The following is an 18512-nucleotide window of genomic DNA, read 5'->3' as shown; positions in this document are numbered from 1 at the left end:
GTTTGCAGATATGATAAGGCTGAGGAATAGGTAGTGGTGAGGAAGGAATGTGATTGCCACAGGAAGAATGGACAAAGAAGTGGCAGAAGGGATAGTGTTGGGAAATGTACAATAATGCATTTTGGTAAAAGGAACAATAGTGCAGACTTATCTAAACGGGGAGAAAATTCAAACATCAGGGAAGCAAGTGGTCTTCGGTGTCCTTGTGCAAGACTCCCAGGTTAAATAAATGTAGAATATAAAAGCTGAAGTTGTACAAGATACTCATCAGCCTACACTTGGTGCATTGACAAGTTTTGGGTCCCATATCTCAGAAAGGATGTGTTTACATTGAAGAGTCCAGAGGAGGATCACAAGGAAGATTCCAGGAAAGAAAGGTTAATGTATTGAGTACTTGACAGCTTTGGGCGGGGTTCTCATTGAAACCTCTGAATGTGGAAAGGGCATTTCCTATGGTGGGGGAATCTAAAACCAGAAGGCACAGCCTCAAAATTGAGGGGTGAGTTTTTAGGACAAAAATTAGGATTTTTTTTAGACCAAGAGTGGTGAATCTGTGGAATGCTCTACCAGACTGCGGTGGAGGCCATATTGGTGGGTATATTTAAAGTGCAAGTTCATAGATTCCCTGACGAAGGGTCTCGGCCTGAAATGTCAACTGTACCTCTTCCTGGAGATGCTGCCTGCCCTGCTGCGTTCACCAGCAACTTTGATGTGTGTTGCTCATAGATTCCCAATTGGTTGGGGGATCGAGGGATACAGTGAGACGGCAGGTGTATGGGGTTGAATGGGATCCAGGATCAGTCATGATGAAATGGCGAAGCAGACTCGATGGTGTGAATGGGCTAATTCTGCTCCCATGTCTTATGGAGGTGGCCTGGAGAGATTGCCAAAGTTTGTAGATGAATGGTGGCAAGTCCTCCAAGATGCTTGGAACAAACTACCAGCTGATTTTCTTATAAAACTACATCATTGTACCTAAAAGAACTCATGCAATTCTAAAGGCAAAAGGTAGTCACACAAATATTGATTTGTTTCAGATTTTTATTGTTTGCTGCTCTTTATAGTAAATTTTTAGAAATTAAGTTTATTTTGAAAGCATGATTACTTTACAGAATATTTTGATTTTTCATGCTTTACAATTCTACCTGTTCTTTTGTCATCTACTATGGAAAAAAAGAGCATGTGATTCACAAATAAAAATTGTCAGATAAATTGATCAAAATCCCTGGTATTAGTACTTAAGTGAATCAAGAGTTGGGGGCTAAAAACTTGTGCAAGGCACTGCAAATGCCAGCAACATTACCTACCCAGGGAAATTACTACATCATCTCCCCCCGCACCCCCCCCCCACCAATAAGCTTTACAGAATCATCAGCTCTCTACAAAAGCAAGCATCTGGGCAGTCATTGCAGCAGACTCCAATTAACCCGCAGGACATTTTACCCAAATTCTACCATGTCACCAAGGCCACTTGGAGAACAAATGGACTGAACCATGTTTATACAAACAGATGTGGTAATTACAAAGCCATCCTACACCCTCATCTTGGCCTTTCTGATGACAGTTCCATAATGTTAATTACAACACACCTTGCTGCTGAAAATGAAGAATGAAAACGACTATCACTATATGGCCTAATGAAACAATTTGTATGCTTCAGGACTGCTTTGAACCAGCAGATGTTCAAGGAGGCACAAACAGGAGACACAAACCTTGAGGGATATACCTCATCTGACACCAGCTACATCAGTAAATGTGTAGACATTGTACCTCAAGAACAGCCCAACCAGAAGCCCTGGCTGAACAGAGGTGCAGTCCCTACGAAAAGCCTGGGATGCCATCTTCAATCCCTCAGAATGGCCAGAAGAAACCTCACCTTTGACATCAATACAGCAAAGACTGCCTACACACAATAATAATCCCTGACATACATGACTGGGTCAAGGATACTACTGACTATGCAAGGAAAAACAGCATCAACTAAACCACAGACATCTCTTCCTCCCTGATGAACGTTTCTGCAAACTTTGAGGCATCCAACACAATGCCAGCCAAAAAATCAAGACAGCTGGGCAAGACAACATCCCAGGACAAGTACTTACTGACATCTTTCACATGTCCCACAGAACTGTGTGCTGAGTCCATTGTCTGAATCTGCTCATACATTGACTACATGACCAAACACCCAAGTAATCACAATCTTCAAGTTCACCAGTGCACAACAATGCTGGGACTCATCAACAACAAAATTGCCTATAGAGATGAGGTGGAAGAGCTTGAGACCTGGTGATAGCCTAACAAAGGAGATGGCTATTAATTTTGGGAGAAGTTGCACCACTCGTACCTGATTTACATTGGTGGCACAGCAATGGGATTGCACATCTCACATCCTCTCTTGGTCCCAGAACACATTATACACAATCAGTAAAGTTCACCAACACCACTTCTTTCTGAGGAGGCTGAAGAGAGCTGAGCTGGACAATGTCATCCATATTGACATGATTCTACAGATGCAAAGTAGAGAGCACCCTAACATGTGGTGGACAGGAAGTCAAAACTGCCCAAGGCATTACCGGCACAAGCCCACTACCATCAAGGTGCCAGAAACATGGTGAAGGATCCTACGTACCTAACCCAGCCTTCCACACCCCCAAGCACCACTTTCTCAATTTGTCAGTCACCTTATGTACAATTGTGACTGGCGTAACTTATGAACACATAATCCATATACATTGTGTTATCTTATTGTTTTCTGTGCTGCAACAGGTCCAGAATAACTATTTTGTTCTCTTTTACACTTGTCTATGGGAAATGCCATTAAATAATCCATCTTAAATCTCACACAAGGCTTTCTGCATGTCATTTCACATCCATACCACATTTGAACTTTTGGAAAATAAACCTTTTTCCTTTAACACTAAGGCAAGTTCTAAGTACAAATATCTATCCTGCCCAATGATCAATTAAAAAAAAATTAAAGCGCTTTACTCAACTTCAGAAAAATTATCCTTCACAAATTTCCTGACTGGCTGCCTGTCACTAGTGATTTTCCTCACGGCTCAGTATTGGGACCACTGCTTTTCATTGTTTGTCAATAATTTAGATAATGGAATTAATGGCTTTGTGGCAAAAATTTGCCAATGATATGAAGATAGGTAGAGATGTAGATCGTGCTGAGGAGGCAATACATTTGCAGGACCTGGCCAAATTGGAAAAATGGGCAAAAAGTGGCAGATGGAATAGTGTTGGGTAATGTACGATAATGCAATTTGGTAAAAGGAACAATAGTGCAGATTATCTAAATGGGGAGGAGGTTCAAACATCAGAGGTGCAGAGGGACTAGAAGTCCTCATGCAAGACTCCCAAAAAGCTAATTCACAGGTTTGAGTGTGGTAAATAAGGCAAATGCAATGTTGGCATTTATTTCAAGGGAGATGGAATAAAAAAGCAAGGAGACAATGCTGAGGCTTTAATAGACAGAGATCAAGCTGCACATAAGTACTGCCATTGGTTCTGCACACCATATCTCAGAAAGTATGTGTTGTCATTGGATATAGTCCAGATGAGGTTCATGAGGATGACTCTGGAAATGAAGGGGTTAACATAAAAGCAGCATTTGACAGCTTTGGGTTTGTACTCACTGGAATTTAGAAAAATTCCAGTGAGTACAATACATTGGGACCTCTTTGAAACCTACCGAATATTGAAATGACTAGATAGGGTGGGAGTGGAGAGGATGTTTCCTATGTTGGTGGTATCCAGAACTAGAGGGTACAGCCTCAGAATTGAGGGTGACCCTTTAGAAAGAGGCAAGCACATTTTCTCTTAATCTGTGGGATGCTCTGCCACAGACTATCATGGAGGCCAAGTCTGCGGGTACATTTAAGGTGGAAGCTGATAGTTTCCTGATCGGTCAGGGCATCAAAGGATATTTCAAGGAGGCATATGTACGGGGTTGAGTGGGTTCCTTGGTCAGTCATGATGGAATGGCAGTGCATACTCAATGGGCTGAATAGCCTAATTCTGCTCTAAATGTCTTATGATCCAAATTAATTGTCAAACACTTGCCCTTCTGGATAACCAGGGATAAGCAACAAATGGTGACTTTTCTGGATGAGTAACAGAACCTAGATTAATAGCAGGTTACAAAAATAATTAAGAGTCACAGGACCTAAAAGCAGAAATGGAAGTAGTGAAATGTTGTGTCATCAGCTCACCAGAAAGAACCCACCAGCCCAAATAACTTGCTAGCATCATCCACAACCCATTCATGAAAAACTATTCCTCTACTCTCATCTGTCCCACACTTTTGGTATCCAAAGCTCTTGATATGGACAACTAAAGAATAATATCAAGAAAGTTTTAGTATGGAATGATCCTGGGTGTCAACATCTTTAAGATCTACCCTGGGTCCAATATATTGATTCAATTACAAAGAAGCCATGGTAGTGGCTAAATTGCGTTTAAGGAAACTTGGCAAGTCATCAAAGACTCTCAAATTTCTGCAGAAGTACCGTGGAGAACATTCCTCTCATTTTGCATTTCTTTTTTATATATCTAATGTAACTTATTGTTTTACTATTTTCTATTAGAACATACAGCTGCCACAAGACAAATAAATAAAGGCATCCGTTAACTTGTGAGACCATGGATCTGCGCCTGGAAAGTCTTCACTCTCCAGGGCGCACGCCTGGGCAAGGTTGTATGGAAGACCAGCAGCTGCCCATGACACGACACCAGCGTTGTCCAAAAAGGGCATTAGGACCCATACAGCTTGGCACCAGTGTCATTGCAGAGCAATGTGTGATTAAGTGCCTTGCTCAAGGACACAACATGTTTCCTTGGCTGGGGCTCAAACTCACGACCTTCTGGTCGCTAGTCCAATGCCTTAACCACTTGGCCACGTGCCCACACAAAACTACAACATATGCCAGTGATATTCTAACAACATCTCAAAAAAATTAGACTCAAACCCTGTGACATGGGAAAGCAAAGACCACAGTAGTAAAGATTAGCTCATCTCATTCTTCAGTATTACACCTTACAGACTACTTTCCCCATGGAAACAAGTGTGTATCAGATTAATTCTAACTGCAGATGAATTAACAGCCCAAAGAGGGCAATTATTGACAGTTACTATAGGCATGAGGAATGAAAGCGTCACAGTAATCGCCAAAATGCTAAAGACAACTGGAAAGGACAAGTTAACAATGGAAGAAATGTAGAAAACCAAACTGCTTTTAATATCTACAGTACAACATAGTAACACCTGAATGCACTTCAAAAACATGGTGGGGTACAGATCCTTTTTTTGTGTGAAAAAAAGTGCCTTTTTTTGTTCTCGGTAGTACTATAAGGAAACAGCGTTCCAGCTCATCAGAAGGTCAAATGCAGTTCAAGCTCTCTTCACCATTCCACCCTTTATGCTGCTCCGCTATGTACTTTCAACGGTCATTTCACTTAAATCCAGATTTCTTCTGATCTGAAAGAAAATGCAGTAGCCACTAATTACATATTTATTGAAAAAAATCTGTATAGCAGAAAGACTTTAATTTCTGTACCAGGCACTCAATAAGGGGAAAGATAAAGTGGTTATCTTACAAGGTACCAAGCTAAGCAAATCAAAGATTAACAGGTGAAAGCTGCAGAGAAATTAAGACATTTTTTTAAAAATTGTAAAATTGAAATAATTCAACTACTTAACATCAACATGGTGATTAATATGCCCCTATTACAATTTGAGGTGTTCTGGTATTTAGAGTTCAATTCTGGCGACACTCTGTAAGCAGTCCCTGTACATCCTCCCCACTGAATGCACAGGTTTTCTCCCACAGTCCAAAGACATACCGGGTGCATTAATTGGCTACTGCTAATTGTCCCACGATTAGGTTAGGGTTAAGCGGAATTGTGGGGTTGCTGGGGCAGTATGGCTCAAAGGGCTGGAGGGGCCTACTCCAAGCTATATTAAATAAACAAACAGGGACTTAATAAGAAAGTGACTATACAAATATCGTGGAAACTGGGTGAGCTAAGATGGGTAAGAAAAGTACATGGCTAACTGCACTTTATAGAGGTGTTGAAAATCAGAGACAAGGAAAGGAAAACTGTTCCCAAGGGAGATCCTAGAATTAAGACTTTGGCAAATGGCCCAAATGCATCTGGAGACAAGGTCTAACAAAGTACTACCAGGGTCAGGTAAACATCAAATTTACAGGGACCACTGGATTTCTCAAAGATGCTAGACTCAACAATATAAATGGGCTCCTTCCATGCTGCCACTATTAAATAATTATAATCATCCAGTATTGGGATATGGTATCATGTGGCAGGGCATGTCATTGGGACCTAATTGTCAGTAATTGCCATCACGTGAATGTTGTCCTTCCATATTGTGGATTACAAATCAAATTCACCACACAGAAAATTAGTTGGCTAAAATACACAAAATAATCTCTCTATTAGTGTACCTGGATAAATGATCTTCCATTTGATTCAACTCAGGATATCATCACCCAACAGCTGGACAGTTCCTCATCAAAAATGTTCAAGAACCATTTTCTATATCCTCATCCTGTAAGAAAATACATGCTAAAACTTATACTGTATTACACCTAACTCAATATTTGTATTTTATCATTGTTACTAAAAATATTGAGTTTTAAATCATTCAAAGCACAATTTACTTTTTCCTTTGGCCTTCCAGTCAGTCCACTGATGCTGCTGAGGGTTCAAAAGTTGTCCAAAGTGCTTCAGAAAAATTGCTGTGCAGGTTTGGTTTTGCGTTATGTATAGAATTCCATTTCATTTAAATCGAACAGAAGGATGACAATATTTGGTGGTTTCCTTATGTAACCAGGATTCATTTAGTAGGCAACTTATAATGGTTTGTTGATTACCTACGCAATTCCATTTTGTTTTAATTGAACATGGAGTTATAATTGGTGAGCGAAGTACTTCCTTATGCAACCATGGGTTTCACTTAGTAGGTTAAGATAAAAAGGTTTGCGTTGCTTACCAGAGTTGCTCTTTTCACATTTAATTGGCTCTTTGATTCGGTTGAGTATGTCCTAGATTCAACTGCCTTTCCTAAGTCTCCAGCTTTTGAACAGTAACAGGCTTTTGCAGGATGACTTTGTAAATCTTGATGCCAAATTCTTAAAATTACAGCAAATTCCTTTTAAAGTGAGATACTACACTTGCAGAAAATGGAGTCATAAAAGTGCTTAAATGACATTTGGGAAATTTTAAGATTTGTATCCACTTTAAGCCAGAACTTAACAACAAATCACTTTTAAAGATACTCACTGGTGATGATTTGTAATTTTTTTAACCAGCTTGCTTCAGAGTCAGCTGTGGCTGGAGCTTTTGAGGTTGAATGTTGATCTGTAACTGGAGGAGACTGAAATACAACTGGCATATTTTGAAAATTGCAAGGTTTCATCGGGCAGTTATGAACGTTCATCGGCATTGCTTGCTGTTAGTTGAATTCAGTTGTCTGGGCACTTTTTCCTTCCCATTTTGAAAAACAACTAAAATATTTTCTTTGTATTACCTTCCCCTCACCCCCACCCCACCAAAGGAGTTTGGTTAAACAACATAACATTGTTCACTGAAAACTTTTGATTTTTATTTCACAATAGCACTGGTGCAACAAAGCAAGATCTAGTTCTATATATCCATATGCAAGTATGGAAAAGCCACAGACAGTAGCACCAATATAACATTAACTTTTTTTTTCCATGTTTAACCAGTTTCTGCACCGTTCCCACTAGAAAGTACAAACTGACTTTTTTAAAAAAAAACAAAAAAATAACTAACAATAAACAGCAAACCGAATTAAATTCTCAAAATCTGCTTGCATGGAAAGCACTTGACAGTCCTTTCACCTCAAATTGTTTGTTGTGTTTCAGTAAGGAAAAACAGCATTAAGAGAGCAAGGGCTTTTTGGTCCAATTTATATTAAGTTCAGTTTTAGTATCTGCTTCGGCCACTGCCCCTGTCAGAGCGGTTTCCTCCGCGCCCTGATCCACGATTTCCTCCGCGGCTTGAGCTGCTGTATGAATCGCGTGGAGGATAGCCTCTTTCCATTGGAACACCTGGGCCTCTATCTTGCCTACCAACACGATCATTGCGGCTACTCGAGTAAGTATCACTTCTGCTGTAGTTATCACGGCCTCCACCATATCCATCCCTTGAGCTGTTGCTGTAGTCATCGTAACGGCCACCTCCACTGTAAGATGGTGGAGGCCCTCGTGCAGGTGGAGCGCCTCGTGAGTTACCTGCAGGGTCAATGGTCAGGTCATATGGAAACGTTTGAAATATTCCTTACATTTTATAAGATTTACTCACTTACTGCAGCTTTGTTGAAATCTGCATTTTTAAAAACTTGTTTGCACTTGCGGCATTTGATAAGATGCAGCATTGAGATGTTCCCATCATTGGGGGATCATTTGAGCAAAGTAGTGAAGTTTTAAATGTAAGACTTAACTCATTTTGGTAGGTCTCACATTGTCATCCTTCCAGCAACAGTTGGGGAGGTTATGCAGAAATATTTCCAGCCTTTAGGTTTACGTATGCACATGTAACTCATTTTATTTCACTACAAGTTGAATATGTATTTTCTTAAATGACTAGGCCTTTTGTTTGACGGATATTGCTCAGCAGCAAGTTTGTGCTTTATTCTGAAGTTCATTTGTTTTGCTGTGGATTTTATCACTGTAAAAATAAACTGCTTAAAGTTCAAGACATATGCATGACAAACAAACCCTCAAGTTCAAAAAAAAATGTATGCCTTGTCCAAAATAGAATGAGAAATGTCTGCATCAACATGAACACTGACACTAATCAATTGCCATCTTACCATAGCCATCATAAGAGTCTCTATAGGAGCCACCACTTGGACGATCATTATAATAGTCACGTGCCTCACGTCCACCATATCCATCACGATCACTGGAAATGAAATTATTCATCATGAAGACAATCAGGAAACTTGAATCAGACAGTTTGACAACAAACGCACAAAATACGGTCATACCTATAGCCTCGCGATCCATAATCATCACGGCCACCTGAATGGGAATATTCACGGGAACTATACGAATCCCTTGGTGGTGGACCATAATCTCTTGCATCTCTAGAGCTTGGGTAATCTCTGTTAGAGTAACTGCAATGTACAAAATAATGAGAAGTTTGCTAATGTGTGCAATACAAATCAGAATCTAGAATAAGGTACAGACAACTTTGTCATAAGACAGTTGAAAACCGCACCAGTTATAAATGGACAAGCAATAATGGCGTAAAGTTCTAGTCAGCCATCACCACATGATAGGCTGAGAATTATGAGCATCATTATAAACAACCACCTAACACTGGAGTGAAGTCAAAACAATTGACAAGCAAAAAATGTCTAAGCACACTATTAATTGCACAGATTTCAATAAATCCATAAACTTCAATAAATAAATTATCCCAACTGCTGAATGTGTGTGGCTACACAGTGATCATCCATGAAGACATTGAAAACTTGAAAAGCCTGAGACATATCTCATGAAAACGGATGAAAAGCTCAGAACTTCTTAGAGGAAATGCAGTTACATCATTTCTCAGAATCAATACTAGAGAAGTCATCATTGCTTGAGACTAGACAATGCAGATGTCAAGTGTGCATTCACAAGTATCCTTTCAGATGCAGTTATTCTTTGCACAGCGATCTCCCAATATCATCTCAGTTTAAAAGCAAACCTAACTATCTCACTGTAACCATGCAAATATTTTCCTTTCAGACTCTTAGGTATGATTGAACAATGCTGACTGTGCATTTCATCCCCATTCTATGTCCTCCACCCTTTGAATCATCAAAACAGGAAAATGGCTTCTATCTAATCTACACCCATGAGATTAAATAGTTCTGCCAGGTTATCAAGAACCACAACTTTTGTATCTCTTGGGATCATGTTGGTAAATCACTAGTGCAATGTTGAGATTTTACATCATGCCCAAGAGCTGGACAATTGTGCCCCAACTAAGATCTTAAAGGCTCATGATTTCCTTTTGTCTCTTAATCTTCCACCTGGTAGCTTATATAGCTAATTACTTCCCCAGATCAAATAAGATTATACTTGTCTCTGTAGTAGTAATCTTCTCTGGGAATATAATCATCTCTTCTGGATGGCATCATCTCTCTGCGGGATGGAGGTGAACCATAACTGTCCCTTTCACGTGAGGGAGGCCCTAGGAACAAAATACACTAACTTAAATATTCAACCTGAACAAAGCAGAAAAATTTAAACATTAATGAATATTGTTCTTACCTCTTGATCCACTTCCTCTTCCTCCCATCCCTCCAGTTCGCATTGGACCTGAAGGAGGAAGCCTTTTCGGTGGGGGTCCATTGGCACGGCCAGGGGGACCCCGTTTCAATGGTGGCCCTCTGGAAGTCACTAAAAACAAAATCAATCATTATGGACACATTTGGTCATATACACTTCACTAGCTGGTGTGTTAAATTCAGGTAGTTAAGTTGTGCTGTACTTTGTTGAGCATGTCCAACCACATCTCAGAAAGTGTCATGAAAACTATTATCTACACAAGACTAATTATCAAGATGAAGTATTAACTGTACCTGAAGACCAAGATAACTTACTTCTATGAGAATATACTAGCATATTTCTAAATCATACAACAGATACAGGAAATGTGAAATAAATAACATATGCTGGAGGGACTGGAATAGGCCAGCATCAGTGGAGATTCAACACAGATGAAAGGCCAATCTGAAACATTACTTCTCTCCAAGTGTTCTGCCCGACCTGCCAGTTATCTCCACCATGTCTAGTTTGCAATTCACAACTTCATCGCTTGAAATTAGAGTTTGGTTTAAACTCTGAACAAACGCGGTCCTTGAAGGAAAAGAACAGACAGCAAGGTTCCAGCATATCTCCGAACTAAAAAGGTGCCAATCACCACAGTTCTGCTTAAGAGCACTTTTCAAGTTAGTACTTTAATTGTGTAGCAGAAAGCACCAACAAATGCATCTAAAGCAGTTTCATTCTTATTTTCACGACTCAGCTCAAACAAAATGCATCCAGCTACAATGCAGTTTAACAAACTGTTCAATATAATACAAAGATCACACATCGCATGGTTGGTTGTTGCAATCATACAGTTATCTCATTGGAGGCTCTCTTATCAAATATGCCACTATGAGCATTTGCAAAGCTCCAGGGGAAACTATTTAACAAGTAACAGATGTTATGTCTTTTACTGCAATTCTAAGGCATCAGGCTCATGCACACGAATACAACCTGACATTTAGCATGGACGAACATTGTTCAGGATTAAGAAACAGAGAAATCAAAATGTCAAAACAAACCTCTTGAATCTAAGTTCTGTAAGACAAGGAGTATCTAGGCCCATTAGAAATTACTAAAATTCCTACTCTGTTGTGTGTTCTTCCATTTCAGAGACATGAGAAAATCCGCAGATGCTGGAAATCCAAGCAACTCACACAAAATGTTGAAGGAACTCAGCCAGTCTGATGAAGACTCTCAGCCCAAAATGTCAACTGGTTACTTTTTTGCATAGATGCTGGCTGGCTTGCTGAGCTCATCCAGCCTGCGGTGTGTGTTGCCCGAATTTGACAGAGGTTCACTCTGAAACCTGCTGGGTTGCAACTGTCCAGACAGAGTGTAATAGACCTGCCAGTTTACTCTTGTATTTTTATCCTCTTTTCCAACCACTTACCTTTTTGAGGTGGACCTCTCATTCCTCCACTACCTCCTCTTCCACCTCGAATTCCCCTAGGAGGACCACGACTTCTTGGGGGTGGGGGTGGTCCACGTCGTCCACTATTTTCAAATGCTGGTTTAGTAGCCTGTTCTACTTTAATGGGTTTTCCATCCAAAGACTTTAAAAAAAAATTGAGGGAGTGATAAAAATGTCAGTTGTGCACTCAGGAGTGAATTCAACTTAAAAGGCATGACTGGAAATACGAACTACAAATTACACTGAAGCCAAGTAGATCCATTCTTTTTGCTTTTGAATTATGAAGGTTTTAAATGGAATCCAAGACCATTTTAAATCTTATGTACCAAATAATTCTACTTTCAAAACCAGTGTTATTAAACAGCATGCCCTCAACCAATGGAACTTTATTTTACTTGTCAAAAGACCTTCATAATCAATAGCCACACCTGACAGCATATGGAAATTCATTAAAACACACTAAGAGCAACCTTTAGTTACAATTCTTGCAAACTTCAATGGGTCAAATTTTTACAATATATTTTTTTCAGCACCCGAAGATTCACAAATTTCAGCTATTTTTGTATAACAGCAAGTCCTATTCTTTTGAACAGTCAGATCCACAGAGCCTATTTTTGGAAAATTTAGAATATAACACAACACATAGCTGTAGCAGTCAACGGCTTCTTCAGTATTGACCTAAATCGCCACAGGCATACAGTGGATAAAGACATCAACTGAAAGCAAATTAACAAGTTTTACATAAGTCAATTTACTGCGCCAGAGATCGGTCATGGGCTAACAAGGAAAATACTCTACACTCAACACATTTCAGACTTCCAATTCTTTACCAGTACCACTGATAGTTGAATTAACTTTTTCCCCAAAAAGACAACTACTGAAGTATTATTCTATAGTATAACACCTCACCTTTCCATTCATATCCCTGGCTGCATCCCTTGCATCTCCTGGACTTTCGAAAGTAATAAAAGCAAAACCCCTTGATTTGTTTGTTTCACGATCCTTCATTAGAAGAACTGAAAGGGAAATACAAGTTAGTAACCAGTGCATGATCAATATGAACTTCAACTGTAGCAATTAATACAAATCGATTCTCAACATGAGCAGCACTGAAATCCACTGCAACGTCCAAACACATTCATTACTGATTCTGAGACTTTACTGTTCCTACCTGCATATTCCACTGACTTACAGGAAGACAGAGGAGCGTGACAGGGCAGGAGGTGATAGGTGAGCTAATGAGGGGTGAAGGCTGACAATCAGATGGAACAGGGTGTGGGTAAAGGTTGTGACAGATTTGTGTGGGGGGGGTGAAGATAAACAGGAACACAAAGGATAAATAATGCAAGAATCTACTAAGCAAGTGATGATCAAAACCTTAAGTAGGGAGAGGAAGGGCAGATGACACAAAATTGGTGAATGGCAAATATCTACTATACACACTTGCTCTAATTTCTTGACACCAGCCCGGATACCGTGCAAAACCTGCCAGAGGACCCTGAGCTTCACTTGACCAAGTAAGAGAAATGACCATAAATTGATGAATTACCTTCAACTATTCTTCCATATTTGCCAAACACTGCTTCAAGTGCCTTTTCATTTGTTTCAGTGTTAAGGCCACCGACGAAGAGTTTTCCAGGACGGTCTGCTTCCACCATCTTGGTAGCTGCCTAAAAATATTAAGGATCAGTTTTATTTGCCATATAAATTTACATTTATTAGGAATTTGCTATAATGTGTTGATGTGATATGCAACAAAAAACATACAAAAGATTTACACAAAAACAATTTAGAGGTTAAAATAAGGATATGGAATAAAATGAACACAAACACCAGTATGTATTTACAATGTAAATAGCATTGTAAAAAGTGGTTTAAAATACACTGCTGTGACTGAGGTAATAGAGGGGGTGGGCTAACTAGAGAATGATCAGACTGCCTGGGGCAAGACCCGTAACACTTTCTAGGACCTTTTGGAAAAGGCATCTTCCATGGTGAATTACTGTTCAAAAACGGTTTGGCAAGAACTAGTGCGAGGCTGGAGTACCTGTTACTGTGCTGTAGTATTCTATGACACCATGACACTAAATTTCCCCGCTTCAATGTCCTGGACACATACAAATCCTGCAAATGATGGCAGATTGCAGCCAGTAGCCTTTTCAGCTGAACTGACAAGCCAGTTGGTTTTTCGCAAATTGTGAGAGGATGCTCTCTATGGTAGTCCCATGGAATCACTATGTATTTCACTGTTTTATTTTTGTTTGAATACAATGACACATCAACTGAAAGTAGCAAAATCTACCAAAATGTGATACTTCAACACTAACCACACAAACCTAAATTCAATGAAATGCAGCAGTCAAGACTTTGTCGTAAGGAAAAAGACCCCAGCATGCATCAAAATAAGCCATTTAAATATTAATTCCTTGCTATGTCAAAGAACAAGGGAATAATTTATCCCTTCAGAACTTTCCAATTATAATACACGAGTTATCAAGAATGGGTTCCACTTTTAAATATGATCTAAAGTCATTAGGCCACAAGATTTCCCAAGATCTTTAATGAATAACAATATTTTTGATAACATTCACTACTTTAAGTCAACAAAGGTTCTCAGTCATCCAAGTCATTGTATATCAAGCAGCAGTAAATCAAGACAACTGGATTTCACTGTATAAGTGAATAAGCCTCTTGGGTGAGTGGCGAAACATCTTCTAAACAGAACAAGTCCAGTTGCCTTGATTTACCACTGCTTGATACTTACTACTTAAACAAATTGTACAACTGTTAGTGGTCTAGCCACTAGGAATAAAAATGACATGCACAAAAACTATACTTGACATACGCCCAATAATGACTGATCACCAACACAAAAGACTCCGCAAATTCTGTAGAAGAATAGATGACTTTTCCAGTCGAGACCCTTCAGCATGGTGGAAAGACCATAAGACAGAGATGCAGAACTAGGCCATTCAGCCAATTGAGTTTGATTCCCCTCCCATCATGGCTGATTTATTAGCCTTCTTGACCTCTTTCTCCCTGTAATCTTTAGACACCCTTATTTATCAAGAACCTATAAATTCAATGATTAGGCCTCCACAGCCGCCTGTGGCAATGAATTCCAACAGATTCACCACGCTCTGGCTAAAGAAATTCCTCATCTCTGTTCTAAATGAACGTCCCTCTAAATTTGAGTCTGTGCCCTCTGGTCCTAGACTATAGCAACACCCTGGTCTATAGTCTAGAATCGCTGGCTTTTGTTCACTCACGGCAAAGATGTGGAAGGAATAGGCTTTACATGTGTTATAAATCATTGCAAGATTGAATGCCACAAGATTAAAACGAGAGACTGTCTGGCCACTAGACACGATGTTGATAGCACACACTACTCTATTATGGGCACAAATTGATAGAAGCTGCCTGAGCAGCACGACAGGTGCACGCCGCGATAGACTAAAGTTGCTGCTTGGCACACACCCCTCCTGAAGATTCATTTTCCCGACTTCCCCTCCCTCCGGCAAACAAAGCGGCAGAGAGCTAGCCGGACAGTATTCCTGCCCACCAACAGCACAGGCATCCCCGTTCCCTCCCGAATAGCATTCGTCACATTACATTTATGGCCACGGGCCACGGCCGGGAATCCGCCACCCCTCCGCCAGGATTCGCGAACATTCCAACACCGTTTTCGCCCCGCTCCCTCGGGGACAGACAGCGGCAGTTAAATGAAGGAGCGCGGACAGCGCCATCCACTCCCGCCACAAAATGGCGGCGCTCTCCTCCGCCGTTGGCGCCGCGCTCGGCGTGACCGTGCCCGCAAGAGACCGGTAATGAGCGGCCGCTGTGAAGCCACTCCGATACAGCAAAGCAGCAGAACGTAAGGTGGCCGAGCAGCGGACCCAGACTCGGCTGCCGGTCCCCTCACACTCAAACCCTACCCTCACAACATGGCGGACAACCCCTCCCCCCCACACGCACCACTCGCAATTACGGCCCACCATCAAAACGCCCCACCGTGTCTGCAGTCACCTTCCCTCTCACCCCGTCCGAAGCAACTCACCTTTAACGACGATTTTGTCACTTCAAAGCAATCACAGAAGCACTAACAAACCAACTCCTCCTACGACACAAAAGCAAATGGGCGCCGAGAAGCAGAACCGCTTTTATAGACGCGCTGCGCCACTAGAGTGAGGCTCAAAGCCCCGGATGCCAGGGGCGGGGCCTCTCTACTCGTCCACAGTGGTTGGTCAGCTTCACAGCAATCAGACTGTAGTCCCTCCCTCCTATTGTCCTTTTGAATGTACTGTACTGAGTTCGGGCAGGCAGCATGCACAAGCTCAGGGCTGGGTGATAGTGGTCTGCAGGCTGCAGCACACTACACGTGTTAGAATCGGGAAATAATTCACTCGTTCAGATGCAATCCGAAACCTGTGCATCTGCTGATGCTGTTTGTTCCCTCCAGCAATTAATTTTTAATATGCAAACGAGTGGGAAACTATTCAACGCTCCACGACAAATCCAAGGTCAAACCAACCTTTGAAAAAGAGTCATGGTAAAGAGACAATAATTCAATACGAACAAATTTACAGGTTGAGCCTTTCATGGTCATTCAAATCATTAGAACATTAGAAAGTTTTTGACAAAAGAACATTTGGCCCAACAAAGCTTGCCTAATTCCTATTGACATAGTGCGTTGAAATAATATGAGTTTAGATTTTAAAGTCTCTTAGGGTACTACGCTCAACCACACAACGGGGTAGTTTGCCCACAACACACATCAAAGTTGCTGGTGAACGCAGCAGGCCAGGCAGCATCTCTAGGAAGAGATACAGTCGACGTTTCATACCTCTTCCTACAGATGCTGCCCGACCTGCTGCGTTCGCCAGCAACTTTGAGGTGTGTTACTTGAAATTCCAGTATCTGCAGATTTCCTCATGTTTAAGTTTGTCCACAACTTACTGTTAAAAGAAATGCTTCCAGGTGTTAGTCTGAAATCTCCCTTCAACCATTTCCACCTATGGCCCCATGTCCTTGTTGATGGATTAATTTTGAAGTAGCAGCTGGCATCCACCTTACTTATACCCTTATTGATTTTGAACACTTCTATCATGTCTCCTACCTAGGCTAAGCAGGTTTAATTCTTTCAGGCCCCACCTCCCCCTCGTACTTCCACTAAGGCCCCACCTCCCCCTCGTACCCCATCTGTTACTTATTTTTATGCACACATTCTTTCTCTCACTCTCCTTTTTCTCCCTCTGTCCCTCTGAATATACCTCTTGCCCATCCTCTGGGTCCCCCCCACCCCTCGTCTTTCTTCCCGGACCTCCTGTCCCATGATCCTCTCGTATCCCCTTTTGCCTATCACCTGTCCAGCTCTTGGCTCTATCCCTCCCCCTCCTGTCTTCTCCTATTATTTTGGATCTCCCCCTCCCCCTCCAACTTTCAAATCCCTTACTCACTCTTCCTTTAGTTAGTCCTGACGAAGGGTCTCGGACTGAAACGTCGACTGCACCTCTTCCTACAGATGCTGCCTGGCCTGCTGCGTTCACCAGCAATTTTGATGTCTGTTGCTTAATTCTTTCAGTCTTTCTTCATAGCTCATACCCTGCGGACCTGGAATGAGTCTCGTTGCTCTTCTCTCAATTCTCTCCAGTGCCTTCACATCCCTCACAAAATATTGAGACCAACATTGTACGCAGAACTCAAGGTGTGGCCTCAGAATTACGTTATACAGCTTAAGGAAAACATCTCTAGACTTGAACTCCACTAAACGCATTATATAGCCCAACATTCTATTTGCCTTCCTAATCACTTCTGGGCATTGTCTAGACGTTGATAGTGATGAGTCTATCAGGATGCCCAAATGCTTCTCAGAAAGTGCATTTTCTAACTCAAGAACCCCCTTGCCCCATTGTACATTGTGAATCACAAGCATTTCAGAGAATGCTTACTTCTTCTTAGGCAGTCCCATTTGATTTGTGGGTACTAATGCAAACGTGGGAACCATTGCCTTTTCCAACAATGAGATTTCAGGTGGCCCAGAGGTATGGGTACTTCGTGCATTTCTGCTGCCCCTTAAGCAGGTGTGTGCTTCAGATCGATTAGTCTTGATATTCCTGATACCATCTTAAATTCTTCTTCCTTTCAATGTCATTCCAGAAGTTCAGTAACTTTAAATTCCTCAGCATTATCATATTAGAGGATCTGTCCTGGGACTAGCACACAAGTGTCATTTCAAAGAAGGCACGCTAAAGCTTCTACTTTCTTAGAAGTTGGCACAGATTTGGCAAGTCATCTAAAACTTTGACAAACTTCCCTAAGTGAACAGTGTAGATATGCGTCACAGACTGATATGGGAAAACCAATGACCAGCAATGGAAGAGCCTACAAAAGGTGGTGGACACAGCCAGCTCACCACAGGAAGAGCCATCCCCACCATTGTGCACATCTACGAGGAGTGCTGCCACAAGCAAGCAGCACCATCATCGGAAACCCAGCATCCAGGCCAAGCTCACTTCTCACTGCTGCCATCGGGAAGGAGGGAGGTACCACACCACCAGGTTCAAGAACTGTTATTACCCTGCAACCATCTAGCTCTTGATCCAGCGTGGATAACTTCACTCACTGCAACACTGAACTGGTTCCACAAACTGATTGTGGACTTCAGAAAGGGCAAGACAATAGGCCAGCATGGTTTTCTGAAAGGAAAATCCTGCCTGACAAACCCACTGCAATTCTTTGAGGAAATT

The 18512-nt window shown here is 41.3% G+C and overlaps 1 protein-coding gene and 1 non-coding gene across 3 annotated transcripts; both read right to left on the bottom strand.

The window, feature by feature from the left end:
- Nucleotides 1-1010: 1010 nt before the first annotated feature.
- On the bottom strand, nt 1011-15957 carry rbmx (RNA binding motif protein X-linked). Of its 2 annotated transcripts, XR_010019558.1 has the most exons (10): nt 15824-15957; nt 13316-13436; nt 12676-12782; nt 11746-11908; nt 10314-10442; nt 10122-10233; nt 9038-9166; nt 8861-8952; nt 6468-6571; nt 1011-5482 (listed from the first exon to the last, which is right to left on the bottom strand). XR_010019558.1 is itself a non-coding variant. In XM_063061175.1 (9 exons), exons 2-9 carry the CDS (start codon nt 13422-13424, stop codon nt 7972-7974), a joined length of 1149 nt encoding a protein of 382 aa, XP_062917245.1. In that variant the 5' UTR covers nt 13425-13436; nt 15824-15957; the 3' UTR covers nt 6580-7971. The 2 variants fall into 2 exon arrangements, 1 of the variants encoding a protein (XP_062917245.1); XM_063061175.1 differs by lacking the exons at nt 1011-5482; nt 6468-6571 and adding an exon at nt 6580-8279.
- On the bottom strand, nt 9565-9636 carry LOC134353436 (small nucleolar RNA SNORD61). Its single transcript, XR_010019626.1, has one exon. It is a non-coding gene; the product is annotated as a small nucleolar RNA SNORD61 (small nucleolar RNA).
- Nucleotides 15958-18512: the final 2555 nt, after the last annotated feature.

This window comes from Mobula hypostoma, chromosome 10 (genome assembly GCF_963921235.1).
Source record: "Mobula hypostoma chromosome 10, sMobHyp1.1, whole genome shotgun sequence".
Taxonomy (NCBI): Eukaryota; Metazoa; Chordata; class Chondrichthyes; order Myliobatiformes; family Myliobatidae; genus Mobula; species Mobula hypostoma.
The sequence above is the reverse complement of the archived record's forward strand: the minus strand, read 5'-3'. Positions and strand labels throughout refer to the sequence as shown.